Source organism: Pan paniscus, chromosome 12 (genome assembly GCF_029289425.2).
Source record: "Pan paniscus chromosome 12, NHGRI_mPanPan1-v2.0_pri, whole genome shotgun sequence".
In the NCBI taxonomy this organism is placed as follows: Eukaryota; Metazoa; Chordata; class Mammalia; order Primates; family Hominidae; genus Pan; species Pan paniscus.
In genome coordinates this window covers 31,676,160-31,698,903 of record NC_073261.2, presented here as the reverse complement: position 1 = coordinate 31,698,903, position 22,744 = coordinate 31,676,160, and the positions used below count along the sequence as shown (strand labels likewise).

Below are 22,744 nucleotides of genomic sequence, written 5' to 3'. Positions count from 1 at the left end.
CTACAGAAGACAGACCCAAGAGGAGCCACTGGCCAAGTGCCCATACCTTGAGCTTGTTTGTGGGTCAGCACAGCTTCTGTCCGCTGCACATGTCTCTTCAGCAGCTGAGAACTTCCAATCTGACTGGACTTCTGGGCAGAGGTCACCGTGGTCACTTTGGTCTTGGGACTGGAGGTGGGGCTGCTGGACACACTGGAGAGATCCTGAGTAAGGTGAGAAGGTCAAGAGATGAGACAATGTTACTAGGATCTGACCATGAGTCAGCATGTCCCTCTGGAATTCCCCTTGTAGGAACTCACAGGCCCATGGCACTAATAAGACAGAGGCATCCCCAGGAAATTAAGGAACCAACTCTGTGGTGCTGATTCCCCAGCAAAAGCGCTCCCTCCCTGCTCACACTACCTCTGAGCCTGAGGGTGAGGCGGGCAGCTTGGCAGCTGGGGAGGCAGGTCGACTGCCCCGCTCAGGGACTTCAAAGGCCAAGTCTCTGCGGGCCACATCGCGGGGCTTCTTCTTCTTCTCAGCATCCTGATCCCGAGGTTCAGAGCCCATGTGACCCTCAGCACGAGTGAGCACTCCAGTCAGAAAGTCCACAATCTCATCCTAGTGTAGAGAGGAGCCAACCAAGGCCTTTTAGTCCTCATCTGGAGAATGGGAACCTCTCATATACTTTCCAACTAAAACAGATTCTCCCTCAGCTCTGGCATCCGCATGTGCCAGTCCTTCCCCACTCAAACAAGGTCTGGCGCAAATCCCAGGCTTCTGAGCAACTGTGGTTCAAGAAGACCAGCAAGTGCCTCTGTCAGGGGGAGCTCTGGGGTGGTCACATTCCACCACTTTTCCAACACTCTCCCCCGTGATGCTTTGCTTACATTAATTCACCACTCTCATTTTTCTTTTCTTTGCTTATGGCTGAGACCTACCAGAGGCCCCAGTGGAAGCCTTAGAGCCAAAGAGACCACTACCAATAAGACCAAACCTAAAAGGCTACAGAAAGGCAAGCCTAGCTGAGAAAAGCACACAAAACAACTGTTTACCTGAATACATCTGTCCACCATGCTCTGAGTCAACCCTTCTGATTTCTTCTTTGCTTTGCTTATTCTAAGAAACAAAAAGGATGACATGTTTACTTCTTACACATTGCATGGCATCCTATGAAAATAAGAATGTATTTCTTTTCTGGGTTGTTTATTTTCTAGCCCCAGAAGGAGGGCCATGTTAGCCTTAGGCAGGTAATGCAACCTCTCCGAACCTGTTTCCATGTCTGCAAAATGGGGAATCATAACATCCCATTCATGGAGTTGTGGGGATTAAACAAAATAACATATGTAAAGAAACCAAGCACAGTGCCCAGGACAGTCCGCTCCAGAATTCCTATACCTATAGCTTAATAGATCAACTCTATCCAGAACTCAGGAGGCGGAGGTTGCAGTGAGCTGAGATTGCACCACTGCACTCCAGCATAGGCGACAGAGCCAGGTGCCACCTCAAAAAAAAAAAAAAAAAAAAAAAAAAAAGCTCAAGGTCGTGAAAGACAAAGATGGAGGAACTCTATCAAATTAAAGGAGACTGAGGAGACATGGCAACTAAATCCAAGTGTGATCCTGGGCTGGATGCTGGACCAGAAAAATGACATTAGGGAAACAACTGATGAAACATGAGTCTGTAAATTACAGTATCATGTAGATGTTAATTTCTTGATTTTGAGAATTACACTTTGGCTATGTAAGATGTTTAACATTTAGAAAATCAGGTGAAGGGTATATAGGAATTGTTTTGTACTAGTGTTATAACTTTTTATAAATCTGAAATTTCAAATATTAAAAAAGGTTTTTTAATGCTGTCTTTTTTTAATTTTTTTTTTTTTTTGAGACAGAGTCTTGCTCTGTCACCCAGGCTGGAGTGCAGTGGCAGGATCTCGGCTCACTGCAAGCTCCGCCTTCTGGGTTCACACCATTCTCCTGCCTCAGCCTCCCGAGTAGCTGGGACTACAGGCGCCCGACACCACGCCCGGCTAATTTTTTGTATTTTTAGTAGAGACGGGGTTTCACCGTGTTAGCCAGGATGGTCTCAATCTCCTGACCTTGTGATCTGCCTGCCTCAGCCTCCCAAAGTCCTGGGATTACAGGCGTGAGCCACCGCGCCCGGCTAATGCTGTCTTTTAACTGAACCAGACTGGTCTGTAGTTACATTGCCAGCTTACAGGCTTATCTCTAACACTGTAACACAGCTCTCTTGCAGCTCTGGGAGAATCCACCCACCTGAGATTGTCATCAGCTCCCCCAACCACCACCAAGCTGTTCTCAGCTCGAATCTTCTCCCGGAAGTCCTCCATGGCTTCAGGGTGACATTGAAGGGAATTCTGACCAATGACAAAGAGGACTGGAGTCTTCATATCCAAGAGGGGATCATCTACATCCTAAAACAGGTATAGGTTTTAGAATCGGCTTCTTCATATTCACAAAGCACTGACCCGGAAACTCCACTAAGGAGGATCAGCCGTGCAACTGCAGTCAGCCTCAGCATCAGCTTGGACAAGGCATGCACACTCGCGCTCCCATTGCCAACGACCCAGCACTCAGTTTTACCACATTCTTACCCCTCTGGGGCCATCCACAGTAAGCAGAGGAAACCCAAGGCAGACAACTGCAGTGACATACTCCATTACTGACACCTGTAAATAACAGAACAGTTTGTCTAAACGTCAACTGAGTTCATGGCACCTCAGCCTACCCAGAATCCAGGAGTGGTCCAGACCCACCAGACAGTCTCACCTCTTCCTCTCCTGTCCTAATATCCGGGTGCATCTTCTGCCACAATGGCAGCAGTAAGAGCACAAGACACAAGGTATGTCATTCCATAAGCAGCTACTACCTAGAGAACTGGGGCCCCAAGAGGACCCCAGCAGGTGGCTGAACCATAGGATAGAAGGTTCAGTATTCCTACCCTGTCAACCCCCTCAACTAGAGCCCTCCTGCTCCATTTTTCTCCACAAATAGTAAATATAGTCAAGAGAACACAATGTTGCCATTAACCCTTAAGTGAAAAAAAATTCTCTCTATTGAACTTAATGGATAGCTACCAGACAGCCTAGATTTCTTGGAGCAAACTGCTAAGGCCTAACACCTTGGGAGCAGGGACTATGGGGACCTTCTTCCTCTCATAGCTATCACACTTGATTGGACTGCATGAAGCAAAATTAAGGGTTTGGACATGAGGGACACTTACACAAACTGACAGACATACAAATATATGTAAAATACGAAAAGATTCCTTGATGTCTTGGAAAAAGACTGAAATGAACACAGCATCAAATTCCAGAGCTATTAATATTTGCCAGCTACAATTACTGTTGTTTTTTAGGTGGGAGAACAGTATGGTACTTATGTTTAGAGGAAAAAAGGGATCTTTTTTTTTTTCCACAGATATATACCCGTGTGTGTGTGTGTGTGTGTGTGTGTGTGTGTGTGAAAATGCTATTATATTTGGGATTTTCTTCAAAACAATCTAGGGGAGAAAGAAAATGAGCAGGGTGAGATGAAACAAGCCCAGCCAAGAGTTGATCACTGGTAAAGCTGGGTGAGGATCCGGGGGTTTATTATACTACACCTGCTTTTGTTTCTGCTTAAAGTTTTCCAAAATAAATTAAAAATTGTTTTAATAAAATTTGTCTTCTACAGTTTAAAATGCAATTATTTAGGTAAAGTATCTAGCGCAGAGCCTGACACACAGTAAAGGACTCAATGGTAGCTATCATTAGTGGTATTCCATCCTAGGACAACCTCCAAATAAGATAGAAATTACTTACATGACAGGCCACCAAAGCTCCTGTGTTCCAGCCAATCAAGATAATGGGTTTGTGTGGGAAATGGCTGTGAATCTTCATGGGAAGAGAAAGAAGACAGTAAGACAGGAGGCCAAAGATAGGTGCAGAACAACCCCAGAATGCCGGGTATGCCACAATGTACTGAAATACGGGTATTCTCACCTCCAGCACTTTGCTTCTCACTGCCCCAATCATATGCTCGAGACACTGTAGAACTCCTACCCCACTGCCATTGTTCAGCAGATGGGTGGCTACAGGGATGACCTGAAGGAAAGAAGTAGCCCCCACACCAGCAGAGGTAAGTTTCAAATCTTTCAATTCTGTTTAACCTACCCTAAACCCAAAACCTTGGAATTCCACATGAAAGAAGGGTTAGAGGAGGCTCCACATTCAAGTTACCCATTTTGACCTCCTCCCACATATTCTTCTCCTCAATCCTCCAAGACTATATTCCCTGCCAGGAAGGAGTTCCTCTTGCCCCCACACATACCTTGCCCAAGCAGGACAGCTGAGATTGCCAGAAGCGGTGGCGGCGTGAAGTGGGAAACACAGAGCTGGAGGGACCAGAGGAGGCGATGAGAATCAGCGGAGAGCCAGGGAGTTTGCTCTAAAGAGGAAGAATCCCACCCAAAAACCAGTGAGTGAGAAGTGTCCTTTCATGAAATTCCAAGTATCCCAATAACTTTCTCATCCCAACCAATGCTCCTTTGCTTGTGAAATTATGTTAAGCACTATGTAAAATAAATTATTAATAATAGTTAAAGAAGCTGGCCAGTCATGCTGGCTCACACCTGCAATCCCAGCACTTTGGGAGGCCGAGGCAAGTGGATCACCTGAGATTAGGAGTTTGAGACCAGCCTGGCCAACATGGTGAAATCCTGTCACTACTGAAAACACAAAAATTAGCTGGGCATGGTGGTGCATGCCTGTAATCTCAGCTACTCAGGAGTCTGAGGCAGGAGAATTGCCTGAACCCAGGAGGTGGAGGTTGCAGTAAGCTGAGATCGTGCCACTGCACTCTAGCCTGGGTAACAGAGCAAGATTCTGTCTCAAAAAATAATAATAATAATAAATAGTTAAAGAAGCCATTTATCCTCCTGCCAAGGTTCTAAGGCTTGAGTCTAAAATTTTTATGTACCATTGTTAAGTCCTGAGCCATCCAACTTACTGGTTTGTTATGAGAAAGCACACCCACAGCAGGGTCCCAGGGCCTCTTCAGTAGGAGAGACAAGGCCTCAGCTCCTGCAGCCCCAGTCTTTGTGTTGGATGACACAAGCATCCGGTCAATCAAGGTTGGGATCTACAAAGAAGAAACAGCAAAGATGACTCCAGTGTAAAGCAGGAGACCTTCCACCACCAGCAATCAAGCAGAAGAACAGAGCCCCACTATAAGCCATAGACAGACTTCAACTAAGCCTCTGAAAACCTCCTAAGGATCAAGAATATATATAAATAAGCGGGTGAAAAGTATGCTCCCACCATGAAAAGTGAATGTGTACAATCCTTTGGAAAGCAGTCTGGATATGCAGCAAGGGACTTAAATGTATTCCCATCCCTTTTCCAAATGTTTCTACTTCTGAGAACCTTTCCAAAGAAAACGTATCAGAAACAAACACACACACAAAAGGATGGGGACAGTTATGCACAGAGACAAATTAACTATGAATAATAATAAAGTAAAAACAATTTAATATATATGTGCATATGTAAGGGAGTAGTTTAGTCAACTATCTACCTAATTGGATATTAAAGATTATTTTCGAATATTTACAAGAATTTATTTATTTATTGAGACAAAGTCTCGCTCTGTCGCCCAGGCTAGAGTGCAGTGGCCTGATCTTGGCTCACTGCCACCTCTGCCTCCCAGGTTCAAGCGATTTCTTGTTTCTCAGCCTCCCAAGTAGCTGAGATTACAGGCGTGCACCACCATACCCAGCTAATTTTTTGTATTTCTAGTAGAGATGGAGTTTCACCATATTGGTCAGGATGGTCTTGAACTCCTGACCTCAAATGATCCACCCACCTCAGCCTCCCAAAGTGCTGGGATTAAAGGCATCAGCCACTGCACCCAGCTTTCAAATATTTACAAGGATATATAATAACACACAGAAATAATTTTGCTAAAATGTTACAGGTAAAATAGAAAATATAAAGATTATCTCTACTCAAAGCTGGGCTCAGCGGCTCATGCCTGTAATCCCAGCACTTTGAGAAGCCAAGGTGGGCAGATCACTTGAGGTCAGGAGTTCGAGATAAGCCTGGCCAACATGGTGAAACTCTGTCTCCACTAAAAATACAAAAATTAGCCAGGTGTGGTGGCGCACACCAGTAATCCCAGCTACTTGGGAAGCTGAGGTCCGAGAATCACCTGAACCCGGGAGGTGGAGGTTGTGGTGAGCCGAGGTCACGACACTGCACTCCAGCCTAGGCAACAGAGTGAGACTCTTCTCAGAAAAAAGAAAAAAAAAAAAGAAAGACAGAAAAAAAGAAAAAAATTATCTCTACTCCCCTAATGCTAAATGACGAGTTAATGGGTGCAGCACACCAACATGGCACACGTATACATATGTAACAAACCTGCACGTTGTGCACATGTACCCTAAAACTTAAAGTATAATAATAAAATTTAAAAAATAAAAAAAAGATACATTAAGTGGGATAGAACAGATTTCTAAATAATGAATATAATAGAATCATATTTTAAAGAAAATATGCTGCAGGCCTGTAGTCCCAGCTACTCAGGAGGCTGAGACACGAGAATCGCTTGAACCCAGGAGGCAGAGGTTGCAGTGAGCCAAGAGTGTGCCACCGCACTCCAGCCTGGGAAACAGAGGGAGACTGTCTCAAAAAAAAAAAAAAAGACAAAATGTTAATAATGATCTCTATGGAGTTTATGGGTGACTTTTTCCTTTACAGATTTCTACGTTCCCTAAATTTCCTCAATGAGTATCAGTTGATTTTATAATATTTTTAAATCTCCATTTTCTTCTAGAGTACTGCCTTCAAGCTGTGGTGTACTAAATAAATCTGTTATTATGTACAAAAATATATATCCTGCTATACTATATACAGTGTACTTTATCTCATGTCTGTTTTTTACTATCTACCAGAAATGTGACATTACAGATGTGCAAATATAGGTTTCAGACATGTTGATGCTTACACTGAGAAGAAATATCTGCGAATTCCATGCTACCCACAAAAGGTCAAAATGACCTAGGGGAAAGGAAAAATGTTTAAATATTAGAGGCAGTTTTCAGAGAAAGAAAAAGGTTTTGAAAAATTGGAGAATAAAAAGTACTACGGTTTGATGCAAGTTGTAAAACTCCAAAAATAGCAGAAGATAAGTTGCTCTTAATTTAAAAACAGAGACACTAAAAGGATTTCTGTATGAGAAATTAGAGAATTATAACCATTAGACTTTCTCAGTTTAACTCAGGAAACAAATATTCGTGCAACTGCTTTTACAAGGTACCAGGCTAGTACTGCAGAGGAATTTAATCTACAAGAGGTAAGGAAGACAAACACACAAATAATGGTGGGGGAAAGGAATAGGGAAAGACCGATAACTGCCATGAAAGAAACAGAAGCCCAAACTGCTATGATTCAAACCACCCAATGGAGAAGAAGTTAAGAGGCAATTTTCATCTAAAGATACAGCATGTGAAATGAGACAGGCTCTTTGGAACAGGCAGGATTCCAACAGAAGGTGAGAGAAAAGCCTTCCCATCAGAGACATCAGCAAGAGGCAAGAATGTGTAGAGCTTATTCCAGGCACAGATGGACAAAAGTCAAGGATGCAAGTAAGGAAGGAGGAGGATGTAAAAAGCCAGTAGGAAAGATAGGACCAAACCGCAAAGGATAAGACCAAACTGCAAAGGATCTTCATGTTCTTTGTAACTCACTCTAGAACTGTGACCCACTCAACACTTTGAGGCAAAGGATCTGACCCTGGGTTAAGCTTTATCTAACAGTAGTATATAGCTTTGAAACCAAAAAGCCTTGACACTTGCTTCCTGTCAACAAGGGATAAAAAATCAATACTGACTTTTCCACTTGGAGCTGGGAAGACCAAGCTTCCCTGGCCTTTCCAGCATTGCATTCACTCTCAACAGCCGATTAAAAGGCTAAGGTCTATACCTTCTCTGCCCTCTTTATCATAATGGATCTAATAGTGAAAGTAGCTGGGTGAAGAGCATGATCCCATCCACCTGCGCTTTCACATCCAGCAGGCACTTTAAAAGTAAAACAATCCTATAATCATTTATATCCTTTGGGAAACAACCAAAGTATTTGTTGTGAATCTAAATATAGTCATGGGAAAATAAGAGTCCGATGGCAGAGGAACCACTGCGGAGAGCACAGCCCAGAGAGGATGTTGCCTTGAGTCTGAGGCCCTTGCTGACTGGTGTACCAGCGAGCCTTCCACTATTCCAGTCAACCCACACCGTGGCCCAGCAGCATGGGAGGAAAACACCCAACTATGCATGCTATGGAGTCCCCCCAGTGGTCTGCCATGCTCATAATATCCGACATGCACCCAGGATATGTCCAGTCAGTAACTTAAATAGGGCAGCAGTACAAATTCCTCCTTAAAGGGAAATTATGCTAGCCACGGTGAGTGAAGCAGGGTCACCAGAGAACCGAGACCCTGGCCACTACCAACACTCATCTCCTACAGTGTATTCACCAATGTTACACTTTTACCGTAGGTAGAATGCTGAGGAGAACATATGTGAAGATGCCTACGATACTTCTGGGCCACCACTCTCTGTCTGCCAGGATCCAGTCTGGGCCCCACACTCACCTCCCGGGTCCAGGGTTTCTACTACAGGGGAGCAGTACAGGGGAAAGTCTGGGACTCCCTTTTCATTTGTCTCTTTCTTCACTAGAAAATACACTCCACCAGAGAAGGGACCAGTTTTGTTTTGCTCACCCCAGTACCTGACACACGTAGGGCCCAAAATAAGTATTAGTTAAACAAAAAAACTAATGTCAAATTTCCTACCATGAATATCATTAATGTATCTAGTCCTGAGTTTTATTTCAGCACTAAACCAGTCTTCTAACAAACTTGGCACCCTTTAACTTAAAAACACATAAGAAACAATGAGTCTGCAAGTTTTGGGGATGTGGCTGAGGGAACGTGTTGGCCAGGCAACTTACAGCAGCAAGATGAGCCAGCTTCCTGTGAAGCAGAAAGTAAAACTATTTAAAAAAAAAAAAAAAGTGTCATAAACTGAATCATGCTTATGCCTGTAATCCCAGCAATTTGGGAGGACAAGATGGGAGGACTGCTTGAGGCCAGGAATTCAAGACGAGCCTATAGCAAGACCGTCTCTACAAAAAAATTAAAAATTTAGCTGGGTGTGGCAGGGGACGGCAGCTCACGCCTGTAATCCCAGCACTTTGGGAGGCCGAGGCGGGCACATCACGAGGTCAGGAGATCGAGACATGGTGAAACCCTATCTCTACTAAAAATACAAAAAAATTAGCCGGGCGGGGTGGCACACGCCTGTAGTCCCAGCTACTCAGGAGGCTGAGGCAGAATTGCTTCAACCCAGGAGGCAGAAGTTGCAGTGAGCCGAGATCGTGCCACTGCATTCCAGCCTGGGCGACAGAGTGAGACTTTGTCTCAAAAAAAAATAAATAAATAAAATTTTTTTTGCTGGGTGTGGTGGTAGCACACACCTCTAGTCCCAGCTACTTGGGAGGCTGAGGCAGACGGATTGCTTGAGCCCAGGAGTTCGAAGTTATAGCAAGCAATGATAGTGCCACTGCACTCCAGCCTGAGTGAGAGAGGAAGATCCTGTCTCCAAAGAAAAAAAAAAAAGGCCTCAGACAACTTGGATTGATTTGGTTCTTTCTCTTCTCTCTCTCTCTCTTTCTTAGAGACAGGGCCTCCCTCTGTCACCCAGGCTGGAGTGCAGTGGCGGGACTGAACTCACTACAGCCTCCTCCCACCAGCCTCCTAACTAGCTGGGACTACAGACGCGTGCCACCATGCCTGGCTAATTATTTTATTTTTAGTAGAGACAAGGTCTTGCTATGTTGCTCAGGCTGGTCTCAAACTCCTGAGCTAAAGCGATCCTCCTGCCTCAGCCTCCCGAAGTGCTAGGATAATAGGCATGAGCTACTATGCCCGGCCGTGAGGCCATTTTGTATTGGAGCAAAACACCCCAAATATTTCAAGAACCTATGAGGGTACTACTTAAATAACTGTTAATATTAGTAATAATAATTACTGTGGGCTCACTGCTTACTATGTGCCCAATTTTGTGTTAAGTCCCCTACCTGAATTAACTAATTTAATTTTCATAAAAATCCTAGATAGCTATTATTATCAGCCACATTTTAGAGATGAGACACCAGTCCAAGCTTACACAGCTAATCAGTAACAAAGCTGAGATCAGCCAGGCAATCTGCCTCCAGCATCCGCATTCTACCACATTGACGATAGCCTGATGCAATCACTGGAATCACCAAGAAAAACAGTTTAACTTTGTGCAATACTAAGTAAGAAAGCAGGGAACTATAATGATATGTTTGTACTGAATTATAAAAGTCTAAGTGTTGCTACTAAAGGCTCATGCCCTGGGGAGCAGAATTGAAGGCATCACGGCACGTCCTGCTCTGCAATCTCCCAGTGCTCCGAGCACCAAGGGTCTGCTTCTGTCACCTTTCTCAACAAACTCTTCCCTGGTAAACCCTTCGTCTCCTTCATGATAATTCAATTCAGCCATGACTCAAACCACAAGCTGCAAGGCTAGGAAGGCTAAATGTATACTCTGGTTTTCAGGCCCCATACCTCATCCTGGAGCCAGCAGGGCTGAAAACGTTTACACCAGACACAAATGTGAAATGATACCCTGTCTCCCAATTTTAGTACCAAACCCATTAGTTTTGGCCATGCACTCCAGACCGACCAGATAATTACTTTGCCTAACCCCACATCCTGAACCCACAGGGGAGGATGGCTATCCCTAGGACAGGGCAGACCCCAATCACAGCCTTACCTTCCCCTTCAGCGTCTGCAAAGCATCCAGGTAGGCTGCCAGCATGGGCAGACTCAAGGTCTCCACAAGGGTGGTGTGCAGCCACTGGATCAGCTTGGTATCCCAGCTCACACTTGCCAGAGCCTGCCGCACTCTCCTTGCACACTTGTCCACAGCAACACGGCGCAGCACTGGCTCATTACAAGCCTGAAGGATGTAAGTGGAAGTAATAAAACATGAGGACTACCTGGTTAACAAGCAGGGGGACAAGTCAGTCAGCCAGTGAGGCCTGAACTACGAAGAGCCCACTGTGGGCGGATTGCTGGTGTCTTACCCCTTCGTTGGCCAAGCGGGCAAGCCGGTCAGACTGCAGGGCTTTGAGGATCTTGTTGAATAGCTTGTTCTGGGCCATTGTCCAGCCAGTCCTATAAGGGAAACTCTGAGGAATTATAGTCAAACCCTGGGGATGCTCCCCATGTATGTACACCATATAAAGAAGATTATGCCATAGTTTTATGTCTCTGCTAGGGAACAGTAAAACGAAGTAGCTTAGTCTAAGACCACTGACCTAAAACACAAGACCTAGATTCTTCTGGTCTCAATCCTACCAAATGAAATCGTCACAGCACACACTTGTATTAATAATACACACATACACACATACACACAATAATATACACAGTACAAGTGAAGACTAGTCATGAAAAAAGTCTTTCAGGCTAGCAAAGCTAATTACTTACTTAGTAGCTAAAATAATTCCAATCATAAATAAACGCACAGCACCACTGAACAGACGACATATTTGAATTTCGTAAGTTTTATATTTCACACAAAAAGGCAGACAGGATCAGCAAGCATTTTAATGTACTAAAATCTCAGACTGAGGTAAGAATTCTATTTAAACTAGGCTTAAGAACAAAAATATAGCAGAAATATAACCAATAAAGAGGCTATTCTTCCACTCCTCAATATTCTACCCCACACTAATCTCTCTTTTCCATATATATTTTTTGTATTTTTTCTATATGCCACACAATTAGCAAATTTATTTTTGAGAGGCCTGTTCCATATAAGCTAATATGTTATCATCCCAGCATACGGCACTGGTATTCACACATCTACCTTATTGCTTATTGCTTACCTATTACTTACTGAGGCTTTGTGTGTTGCAGACATCTATCCTACTGTTCTTATCTCCACCTCATCACACCCAGTTTAGTGATATGGAGCTTATTATTGTCCCCCTTCACCACACTCCCAGCAATCTTAATTACTCAGATGCTCTAACTCTGGCTAGTGACCTTCCTAAAGATACCAAAAGAAAGGCAATTGAAGATGCTCTATTAATATGTGTTTACCTATTCTCCCTGCCTTAAAAAAAAGCTGATGGTGGCCAGGCGCAGTGCTTCACGCCTATAATCCCAGCACTTTGGGAGGCCAAGTGGAGTGGATCGCTTGAGTCCAGGAATTCAAGACCAGTCTGTGCAAATGGCAAAACCCCATCTCTAAAAAAAATACAAAAATTAGCTGGGCATGGTGGTGCGTGCCTGTAGCCCCAGCTACTCGGGAGCCTGAGGTGGGAGAATCGCTTGAGCCCAGGAGGTTGAGGCTGCAGTGAGCCGTGATCATGCCACTGCACTCAAAGCTTCAGTGACAGTGAGGCCTTGTCTCAAAAAAAATAAAAATAAAAATAAAAAATTACCTGGGTGCTACACCCAAATGAGACCCTGGAATGGGATCAAGGTAGCATTTGAAATCAGTCTGGATAAAGTCCCTAAATGTAGGGCTGAGACAACCACAACTGGAAAAAGAAAATCTGATCCCTACATATCATTCTACATCAAATTTCAGATGGAAGAAAAAGAAGACATAAAAGGAAGAAAGAGAAATGTAACTACATAAAAATTTCAAACTTTGGCCAGAAGTCTGTAATCCCAGCACTTTGGGAGGCCAAGGTGGGTGGATCACGAGATCAGGAGTTCAAGACCAGCCTGGCCAATATGGTGAAACCCCATCTCTACTAAAAATACAAAAATTAGCTGGGCGTGGTGGCATGCGCCTGTAGTCCCAGCTACTCCGGAGGCTGAGGCAGAAGAAGCACTTGAATCCAGGAGGCAGAGGTTGCAGTGAGCCGAGATTGCGCCACTGCACTCCAGCCTGGGTGACAGAGTGAGACTCCGTCTTGAAAAAAAAAAAAAAAATTCAAACTTTAAGCCAGGTGTGGTAGCATGTGCCTGTAGTTCCAGATACTTGGGAGGCTGAGGCAGGAGGAGCCCAGAAGTTCAAGTCCAGCCTGGGCAACATGTCTCTCAAAAAATAAAAAATAAAAAAAATTTAAAAAGTATAAACAAGGTCAAAACACAATGGGAAAATGACTGCCATTTCATTAAAATAGAAAGAGGCTCTAGAAAATTAATAAGAAAAAGATGAAATACTCAAAGGTCAAAGAACACAAAAAGGCAGGTCACAAAAGAAGTAAAGTCAACTCTACTTCAAAATTAAACAGGCTGGGCGTGGTGGCTCACGCCTGTAATCCCTGCACTTCAGGAGGCCAAGGCAGGCGGATCACAAGGTCAGGAGTTCGAGACCAGCCTGGCCAACACAGTGAAACCCTGTCTCTACTAAAAATACAAAACTTAGCCGGGTGTGGTGGCACACGCCTGTAGTCCCAGCTACTTGGGAGGCCGAGGCAAAAGAATTGCTTGAACCTGGGAGGCGGAGGTTGCAGTGAGCTGAGACAGTGCCATTGCACTCCAGCCTGGGCAACAGAGAGAGACTCCAGCTCAAAAAAAAAAAAAAAAATTAAACAAATGCAGCCAGGCAAAGTGGCTCACGCCTATAATCCCAGCACTTTGGGAGGCTGAGGCAGGAGGACAGCTTGGGCTCAGGAGTTTGAGACCAGCTTGGGCAACAAAGTGAGACCTTGTCTACTGAAAATCAAAAAATTAGCCAGGCATAGTGGCAGGTGCCCAAAGTTCCAGCTATTCAGGAGGCTGAGGCTGGAGGATGGCTTGAGTCTAGGATATCAAGGCTGTAGTGAGGTATGATCATGCCACGGGGCGACAGAACAAGACCTCGTCTCAAAAAAAAAAAAAAGAACCAATAAATGCAAATTAATAAAGTATTATTTTTCACCTATCAAATGGGTAAAAATTAAGAATTTAATAATTCTCTGTTGTTGTGAGGGTACAAAAGAACTCTCTCTGTATTCTGTTGATGGAAATATAAATTAGTACAACCTTTTGGAAAAGCCAATTTGGAAAAATTAATTGAAAAACCTAAGTCAGATCATGTCACTCCTTTGCTCAAAGTCCTTCAGTGGCCCCAGTTCAATCAGCTAAAAGCCAAAGTCCTTGCAATGAGCTGCATGGACTCCATGTCTTTCGGATCTTATCATCCATGACTGATCCTCACTTACTTCAGTCACGCCGCCTTCCCTCACAGCACCCTCTACTCCCCTGCCCTTGCACACACAACAGGCATGCTCCTGCATCACAGACCAGGGCCCTGCCCTTCATTACGCCAACCTGAAACAATGGCTCCCTCTCTCATCTCCTTCAGGTTGTTACTCAAATGTCACCTTCTGCTGAGGCTTGCTCTGACCTATCCCTATTTAACACTGTAACCCTCCAGTCTTACCCTAGGATTCACTAACCTGCTTTCCAGCCATACCACGACCTCATATTCTATCCATGCTATTTATTTGTTTAGTTTGTTTCTCTCTGCCAGGGTGTAAAAGGCCAAGATGGCCAGGACTTTTGCTAGTTTTAAGTGCTATATCCCCGGCACATAAAACAGAGCCTCACAAATACTGGGGAGTTAAACATCTGCTGAATAAATAAATGGATGAATTGTGTACATACTGCATTCTAAGTTCTGTAAACAGCCAGGTCCCTATCCAAACCCTCAGACTCCATACCATATTAATGCGGAGGAGCAAAGAGGAACACAGGCACATGATTTATGTCTTTCGCCATACCAAGACAGTCAAACTGCAAGAATGCTGCTTGAAACATCAACAATCTCAATTTCTCTGGCTTCGTAAGAGACCAGCATCCTTTCCATCATATCCCACCCCACAAGATACTCTAATTTCTACAGGTCATTGTTCTAGGAACACCAACAGTATGGCCCAGTGAGTATGCAGATGGAGGACAAATTACCCTTTGTTATTCACTTTGTACAACTATCTAAATGTCCCTGGATAGAGCAAATACCCTCTAGAAAGGAGGAAAACAATGGTCCAACTCCTTTTCCTTCTGTAAAATAAAATCTCCACCTACCACATCTCCGGTTTTACAACTTAACCACAGCTACAGGATCCAGGAGAACCCTACCTAAGGACAAGGGTTCTATCCCACCCTCTAATAAAGAGCTATGTGCCCTGAGTCTTCTTGTCCATAAAATAGATACAGCTAGATTACCTCTAAGTTCCTTCTAACAATAAAAAAAAATTCAGGTTAGCTATGATTACTGACAGCAGCAAAAGTTGAGAGCAGTCGAAATCCGAGATTAGAGAAACAAAATGGGATGACTGTCTTCTTCAGAAGCGCCCTCCATCTTCAGAAGCTTTCCTTGCTAGAGCTAAATCCTCTCTTAACTGCCAAAGCCACCCATCCTTTTGTAACCCCCTTTTGGGGGTACTAGAAGCAGTCTGAGGTTTCTTGGAATTGTCCTGTTTCTTATTCTTCCCTAGTTATCTTGGCTTAATCTCTGCTACTTCATCAGGATCCAGTTTTTGTGGTTTGATATTCAGAGATTCTGGACTTAAAAGCTGAAGGGATGAAAGCCTCAACTCAATGTTGGGACTCAGGATGCCTTGGAACCGGGAAGGTTTGTTGAGACCAGAAGCTCCAGCCCCACTGGTTCATTATCCTGTTTTCTGTCCATTACTTAGATGCACAGCAGACTCACAAGAGTAGTAGCTCTCTTATGTACAGTGATTCTCAGGTGGGCTTGAGAATTTGATGGTGGTAGGAGGAGACAGAGGATGCTTACAAGTCATTTGAAAAAGCTCTCTGGAAACATGGATATATCTCCATGTTAATACACCTCTTTGTTTTCAAAGGCTAAGTAAGTTCTACCTTATTTGTGGACATTTAGGTTGTGCATTTTTTATTGCAATTTATAAGCCACTGCAGTGACCACCCCTCCCTTCCTCAAATATATACATACATATCTATCTATATTTTATTATTAATTCTTCTTGTTGTTGAGACAGTCTTGCTCTGTCGTCCAGGCTGGAGCGCAATGGCGTGATCTCGGCTCACTGTAACCTCTACCTCCCAGGTTCAAGTGATTCTCCTGCCTCAGCCTCCAGAGTAGCTAGGACTACAGGTGCCCGCCACCACGCCCAGCTAATTTTTATATTTTTAGTAGAGGCGAGGTTTCACCACGTTGGCCAGGCCGGTCTCAAACTCCTGACCTCAAGTGATCTGCCCACCTCAGCCTCCCAAAGTGCTGGGATTACAGGTATGAAGTCACCATGCCCAGCCCTGTCTATCTATATTTTATATACTCATACAAGTATCTCTGTAGGATAAATTTCTTCAAATGGAAATAACCAAAGGCTATCTGTGTTATCTCTGGATAAGGCCAGGCATGGTGGCTCATGCCTGTAATCCCAGCACTTTGGGAGGCCAAGGAGGGCGGATCACCTGAGGTCAGAAAGGAGGTCAAGACCAGCGTGGCCAACATGGCGAAACCCCGTCTCTACTAAAAATATAAAACTTAGCTGGGCATGGTGGTACGAGCCTGTAACCCCAGCTACTCGGGAGGCTGAGAGAGGAGAATCGCCTGAACCCAGGAGGCAGAGGTTGCAGTTAGCTGGGATCGCCCCACTGTACTCCAGCCTGGGTGACAGAATGAGACTCCATCTCAAAAACAAAACAAAACCAAAAAAACAAAAATCTCTAGATTTCCAGTTCTTTGAAAGTAATAGGTATAAAGGACCTGTAGCATCCTGAAAGTAGTAGTATACTGCAGCCTTACCTCTAGTAATCATGCTAATTTATAATCAACCAGGTTAAGCAACGAATACAATTTTTCATGTTCAACAATCTCTGGAGCTTTCTCAAAGCCTATTGATCACGTTGCAAACTTTAATTCCAACAACAGAGAATAAGGTATAATTTATTTATGAAATATCAACAGCATTTCCAAAATTATCCTGTTTTTATTATATAATGATGCTTTCCCTATTTGTTTTTCTTACTCTGTATTAATTCTGCAATCCAAAATTATGGGAGTAAGGAAAATGATGTGAATGCAAGATGCGGAGGGTTAGAAAGCTATTTAGAAATTATTACCATACACCAATGACAGCTGAAATTAAATTTTAAAACCACAACGTTGAGAGTCCAAAATCCCAGAAAAAGTTCTTAGGATTGCTGCTGGATATATAACAAAGTGACTCCAAGAATTGAAACATGATCTCTATATTTTGTCAGCTTCGTGGGAGGCTAGAAAATTAAGTGGGCAGAAAAAAAATGATCTAAACCAAGATTAAGATAAAGAGCATGCAAGAGATATAATTAGCAAAAATCTTAAAACCAGGAGACAGAATTTTAAATACAAGCCTAAACAGTCAAATAGCTGATGGGAACTGTGGTGAGTCAACTGGCGCTCCCCACCCCATGCCCCACCCGCCTATTCAATTTTCATGAGGGCAAAAATGTCTTTTCTTCCTTTCTTAGATGAGATCAGAAAATCTTTTGTTCTCCCTGCTCTGACTGAACCTGAATGATATGCTGACCTCTGGCTCATTCTATTCAAAGCAGCCAAAATATAACACTGGTCCTGAAAATATCTGATATTTTCAAAGGTAATCATTATTTTGGATACTGTTTCAAAGAAGACTAATTAATTCAACATTAAAATATCTAAAGGATTTTTTTTTAACCAGAAGTCAAACAAGGAGACACAAAGTACATCAGATAAACTCAACAGTCATACTTTCCTTTTTCGGATTCTTTGTCTAAACACTAGAAGAAGGGAAGGAATGAAGGAAGGGGAAGTAAAGAGGGTGGGGGAGGGGAAGGAGGGAAGATAACTCAAAGACCTTGGACTTAAAATTTCAAACATCCAACCTAAGATTTATACAGATACATACAATATTGAATATAAAACTAAAGAAGGCTCAGAAAAGGAAAATGGGGTGTTTTTGGCTGGAATTCAGAAGTTCTGATTTCTAAGATAAGAAAGCCTGCTTTTGGATACTACATTCTTTCACTAAAATGTTGGAAATGTCCTAAAATCCATTTGAGCAATTCTGAGAAGTATCATGTGTCAGGAAAATTTTATTAAATGTCTTTCAAAAGCTATGCAACTAATGAAACTTCACATTTGACAAACATCTGGAGGAAAAAAAAAAGCTGGCCCAACATCTTCAGGACTACATCACTATGCCAGCAAATAGAAATCATTTTCAAAGGTCCTCTAAGTCACATGCCATGGCACGCAGACACAAGAACATGACCCAGGAAGCTCACTTTTTCTATAAGAGGCCGGACAGAAAATGTTTTAGGGTTTCCAGGCCATATGGTTTCTGCCACTATTCAATTTTGTGGCTTTACTGCAAAAGCAGCCATGGATAATACCTAATGAATATGACTGTATCTCAATAAAAGCTTATGCACACCGAAATTTTAATTTCATGTGTCATGAAACAGTATTAATTTTTTTTGCAACTATTTAAAAATGTAAAAATCATTCCACATAAAAACAAGCAATGGGCCAAATTTAAATCAGCCCACTGTCATAGTTAGACAACCACTAATGCAGACAATTAAATAAGGTAGTAATATTTAAACCATTTCACAAAATATCAGCCATTAATAAAGAAAGCCAGAGTCAGGGGCAGGGAAGGGAGGAACATGCTTCATTTTTTTTTTTGAGACGGAGTCTTGCTCTGTTGCCCGGGCTGGAGTGCAGTGGCACGATCTCGGCTCACTGCAACCTCTGCCTTCCAGGTTCAAGAGATTCTCCTGCCTCAGCCTCCCGAGTAGCTGAGATTACAGGCGTTTGCCACCACACCAGCTAATTTTTACTATTTTTAGTAGAGACGGGGTTTCACTATGTTGGTCAGGCTGGTCTCAAACTCCTCACCTCAAATTATCTTCCCGCCTCAGCCTCCCAAAGTGCTGGGATTACAGGCGAGAGCTACTGCGCCTGGCCTATATACACAAAGCTATCTGAAGACAGTTTCTACTGAAATCATTCAAGAGAGAGGAAAAAAAGCTCTTAACAAGGAAATTAAGTTTCTGCCTCCACAGACAAAGAGCAATCAGTAAACTCTCCGGGAAAGAACTCCAGAGTTCTAGGGAGCCGACCTACACCGTTCATGGAGCTCTTGATGTGGCAAACTAATTTTACATGACTTTATATAAGAAGAAAGGAAGCAGCAATTTAACAATCAAGTCAGGGAAAGAATGGCAACACGATGATTATAATCAGAGCAGAAGGAACTGCAAGCTCCAAACAGGCTACAGATTCAGGGACAGGGTCATAAAATGGTGGTATCTGAAACTGAAACTAATAAGTTATCATAAATAATAAAATCGGCTATGTACAAAAGTTACCTACCAAAAGAGATGGTGTGTAAGCCTGCTGCCAATGAGAGAAGGCCTCCAAAATCTCATCAGACACTAAGAAAACAAATAATCTGATAAACTGAGCTTTAATGGATTACATCAATCTGTGGCAATGTGGCAATGTCATAACAGAAGGATGGTGGTCCACAAGGAGACTGGAGAAAGATAAGCCAAAGACAAGAATCTGTCAGTGTTTCTCTAAAGGACAGGCAGGAGAAGGTGCACACTGGCCTATTCTGTGGACTCATCTTGCCTAGAGGAAAGATGTGTACATCCAGCTATTCTGCTGTGCCTCCTGTGTAGACTCTCCACTCATCTATTCACTTCTGAAATAAAATGGTTTTCCAGACTTTCCTGCTGAGAACAGACACTCTGGCCAGGCCACCCCAGTGTCTCTTATGCTTTGCAGTTATATCTCTCCTTATAAATTAAGAAACTCAGCCAAGTGCAATGGCTCACACCTATAATCCTAGCACTTTGGGAGGCAAAGGTGGGCAGACCACTTGAGCCAGGAGTTTGAGACCAGCCTAGGCAACATGGTGAAACCCAATCTCTACAAAAACTACAAAAATTAGCCAGAAATGGTGACGTACTCCTGTAGTCCCAACTACTCGGGAGGTTAAGGTTCCCACCCGGGAGAATCACCTGAGTCCTGGAGGTCAAGGCTTGTAGTGAGCTGAGATCGTGCCACTGCACTGCAGTCTGGGTGACAGAGTGAGACCCTGTCTCAAAAAAAAAAAAAAAAAAGAAACAAACTGGTATTTATAGTATTATTAAGTCTCTAATGACTTTGATAAGTATGAATTGTCCACAAAAACCTCTTAATCATAACCATGGATAAACTGACAAAAAAAAAAATCACACAGTTCTCCTATGTACTTTCTGAAATTGCAAAGGACAAGGTAGTAGAAAATACCACAAAGGGATACATAACCATACCAGGCCACCTTGTTCAGCCACCACTAACTGGTCTTAATCTCTTCTTACTGCCCTTAATTAAGGCAGAGGGTATGGTAGTTGAGAACACTGGGTTCTGGAGTCAGACTGCTTGGTTTGAACAAAATCCTTCTCCATCACTTCCTAATTAAGGTTTCTTAAACACCCTGAGCTCAGCTTCTTCATCCTGTTGAGCAGAGATGAAGGGGGGATATACCTCCAAGAGTCATTGGGAGGATTAAGAGACAATGCATTTGAAGAGACATTGATACAATGTCTGGCACCTAGAAAGCACTCAACAAATGGTAGCTCCTTTTTGTTATTACCATCGTTGTTATTTTTTATTATTAACTGTAAAAATAGTGATAAATCCTTTTGCTGAATATACTGACTCTAGCAATATTCCAGTAGTTGATCTTCATTCGTAGCAGTTTTCTTCTTTATCTGAAGCTCAAAAGAGCTTTTTTTTCTTTTTTTGAGACGGTGTTTCACTCTTGGTGCCCAGGCTGGAGTGCAATGGCACAATCTCGGCTCACCACAACCTCCGCCTCCCAGGTTCAAGTGATTCTCCTGCCTCAGCCTCCCGAGTAGCTGGGATTACAGGCATGCGCCACCACACCCAGCTAATTTTGTATTTTTAGCAGAGACAGAGTTTCTCCATGTTGGTCAGGCTGGTCTTGAACTCCCGACCTCAGGTGATCCACCCGCCTCAACCTCCCAAAGTACTGGGATTACAGGCGTGAGAAAAGAGCTTCTTAAGGCACTAAATTAATTCCAATGCAAGACCCCAACCAACTTCTTCACAAGCTTTTTCAACCAAGGTGCAGAACTGCTCCTCCCTCAACAGCTGCTGTTTTGATCACACAAGCACACCTGTTCAATCTCATTCCCAACTTCCAACCAGCTTCAGAAGTCATGTCAATCACCTCAAACTTTCTACCCCTCTTTCTCTCTATTATAAAATAAGGGTTCTTCAAAATTATGGAAAGTTACCACCTACCAACTCCTGATATAAGAAGTAACATTTCCTTATATATAGTAGATATATGGATACACAGACAAAAAGCCATCAACAAAATATAAGTTGAAACCACAATGAGATGCCACTTTACACACAGTAGAATGGTTATAATTTTTTTAAAAAAGAAGAAAATCAGTAAGTGTTGGCAAGTATGTGGAGAAACTAGAACTCTCATACACTGCTGGTAGGAATGTAAAATGGTACAGCCACTTTGGAAAACAGTCTGGCAATTCCTCAAAGGTTAAATACAGAGTTATCATATGACCCAACAAGTCCCAGGTATATAACTAAGAGAATTAAAAACTTAGATCCACACAAAAACTTGTATGCAAATGTTCATAATAGCATTATTCACAATTGCCAAAAAATGAAAACAACCTAAATATCTATCAACTGATTAATGAATAAATAAAATGTGGGCTATCCATACAATGTAATATCATTTGGCAATAAAAAGCATGAAGTGCTGATACACGCAACCACATGGATAAACCTTGAAAACATCATGCTGGGTGAAAGAAGCCAGTAGGAAAAGACCACATATTGCATGATTCCATTTATATGAAATGTCCAGAATAGGCAAATCTATAAAGACAAAAGTCAATTAGTGCTTCCTAGGGACCAGAGAAGCTGGGAGGAAACGGGGAGTAACTGTTTATGGGTAAGAGGTTTCTTTTTAGGATGATGAAAATGTTTATCAAATTGATAGTGGTGATGAATATACAACTCTGACTATACTAAAAACCAATGACTGTACATATTAAATAGCTGAATTGTATGGTATGTAAATAATATTCCCAAAAAGCTGTTATGTAATTAGGTAAATGTTTACCAAATGAACAGGGACAAATAACCAGGAGAGGAGTGCTGAGTCCCCTGGGGGCAGTAGAAAGCTTGGGAACAAAACTAGCCAGTATACTCATGAAAATAGGCTTCAGTGTGCCCTCCATAGCCTGCAAATCTATTTTTAAAAGCCACTCAAACATCTGTTAGCTTTTCATGTGACTTCACAACTTCCATCATCCTAGTTATAAACCATTTAAACACAATATCTTACAAATGTACATTTCATTTTTTTGTTGTTTGGGTAACCCCTATATCATAACTTATACAACAGAAGCTACTACAGAGCTAGTCATATCTATCAAATTTAATTCACTTATTTATTCAACAAACATTATATGCCTACTGTGTGCCAGACAACGTCCTAGCGTGAAGTATGCAAAGATGGCTGAGATGTAAGCCCTACTCTCAAGGAGCTCACACACAGCATGGTGAACTGAAAGTTATAATGTGAGACTTTGGAGAACACTCTGACTTGTGTTGCTGCAAATGAAATAAGGTCCTAATAAGTGTTATTTCAATGAAGATGATA

At 42.7% G+C, this 22,744-nt stretch overlaps 1 protein-coding gene across 21 annotated transcripts in view; it reads right to left on the bottom strand.

Moving 5' to 3' along the window:
• KANSL3 (KAT8 regulatory NSL complex subunit 3) overlaps positions 1–22,744 on the bottom strand; it is a 47,143-nt gene that overhangs the window by 15,286 nt on the left and 9,113 nt on the right. For all 21 annotated transcript variants that reach the window (XM_003805740.5, XM_008974416.4, XM_024927507.4 and 18 more), the window contains 11 exons: positions 11,156–11,246; positions 10,843–11,028; positions 4,995–5,126; positions 4,317–4,433; positions 3,989–4,090; positions 3,809–3,880; positions 2,600–2,674; positions 2,262–2,419; positions 1,038–1,101; positions 403–603; positions 47–203 (listed from right to left, as the gene is read on the bottom strand). In XM_003805740.5, the coding sequence (XP_003805788.1) occupies positions 47–203; positions 403–603; positions 1,038–1,101; positions 2,262–2,419; positions 2,600–2,674; positions 3,809–3,880; positions 3,989–4,090; positions 4,317–4,433; positions 4,995–5,126; positions 10,843–11,028; positions 11,156–11,246 (1,355 nt within the window). The remainder of the gene's footprint in view (positions 1–46; positions 204–402; positions 604–1,037; positions 1,102–2,261; positions 2,420–2,599; positions 2,675–3,808; positions 3,881–3,988; positions 4,091–4,316; positions 4,434–4,994; positions 5,127–10,842; positions 11,029–11,155; positions 11,247–22,744) is intronic.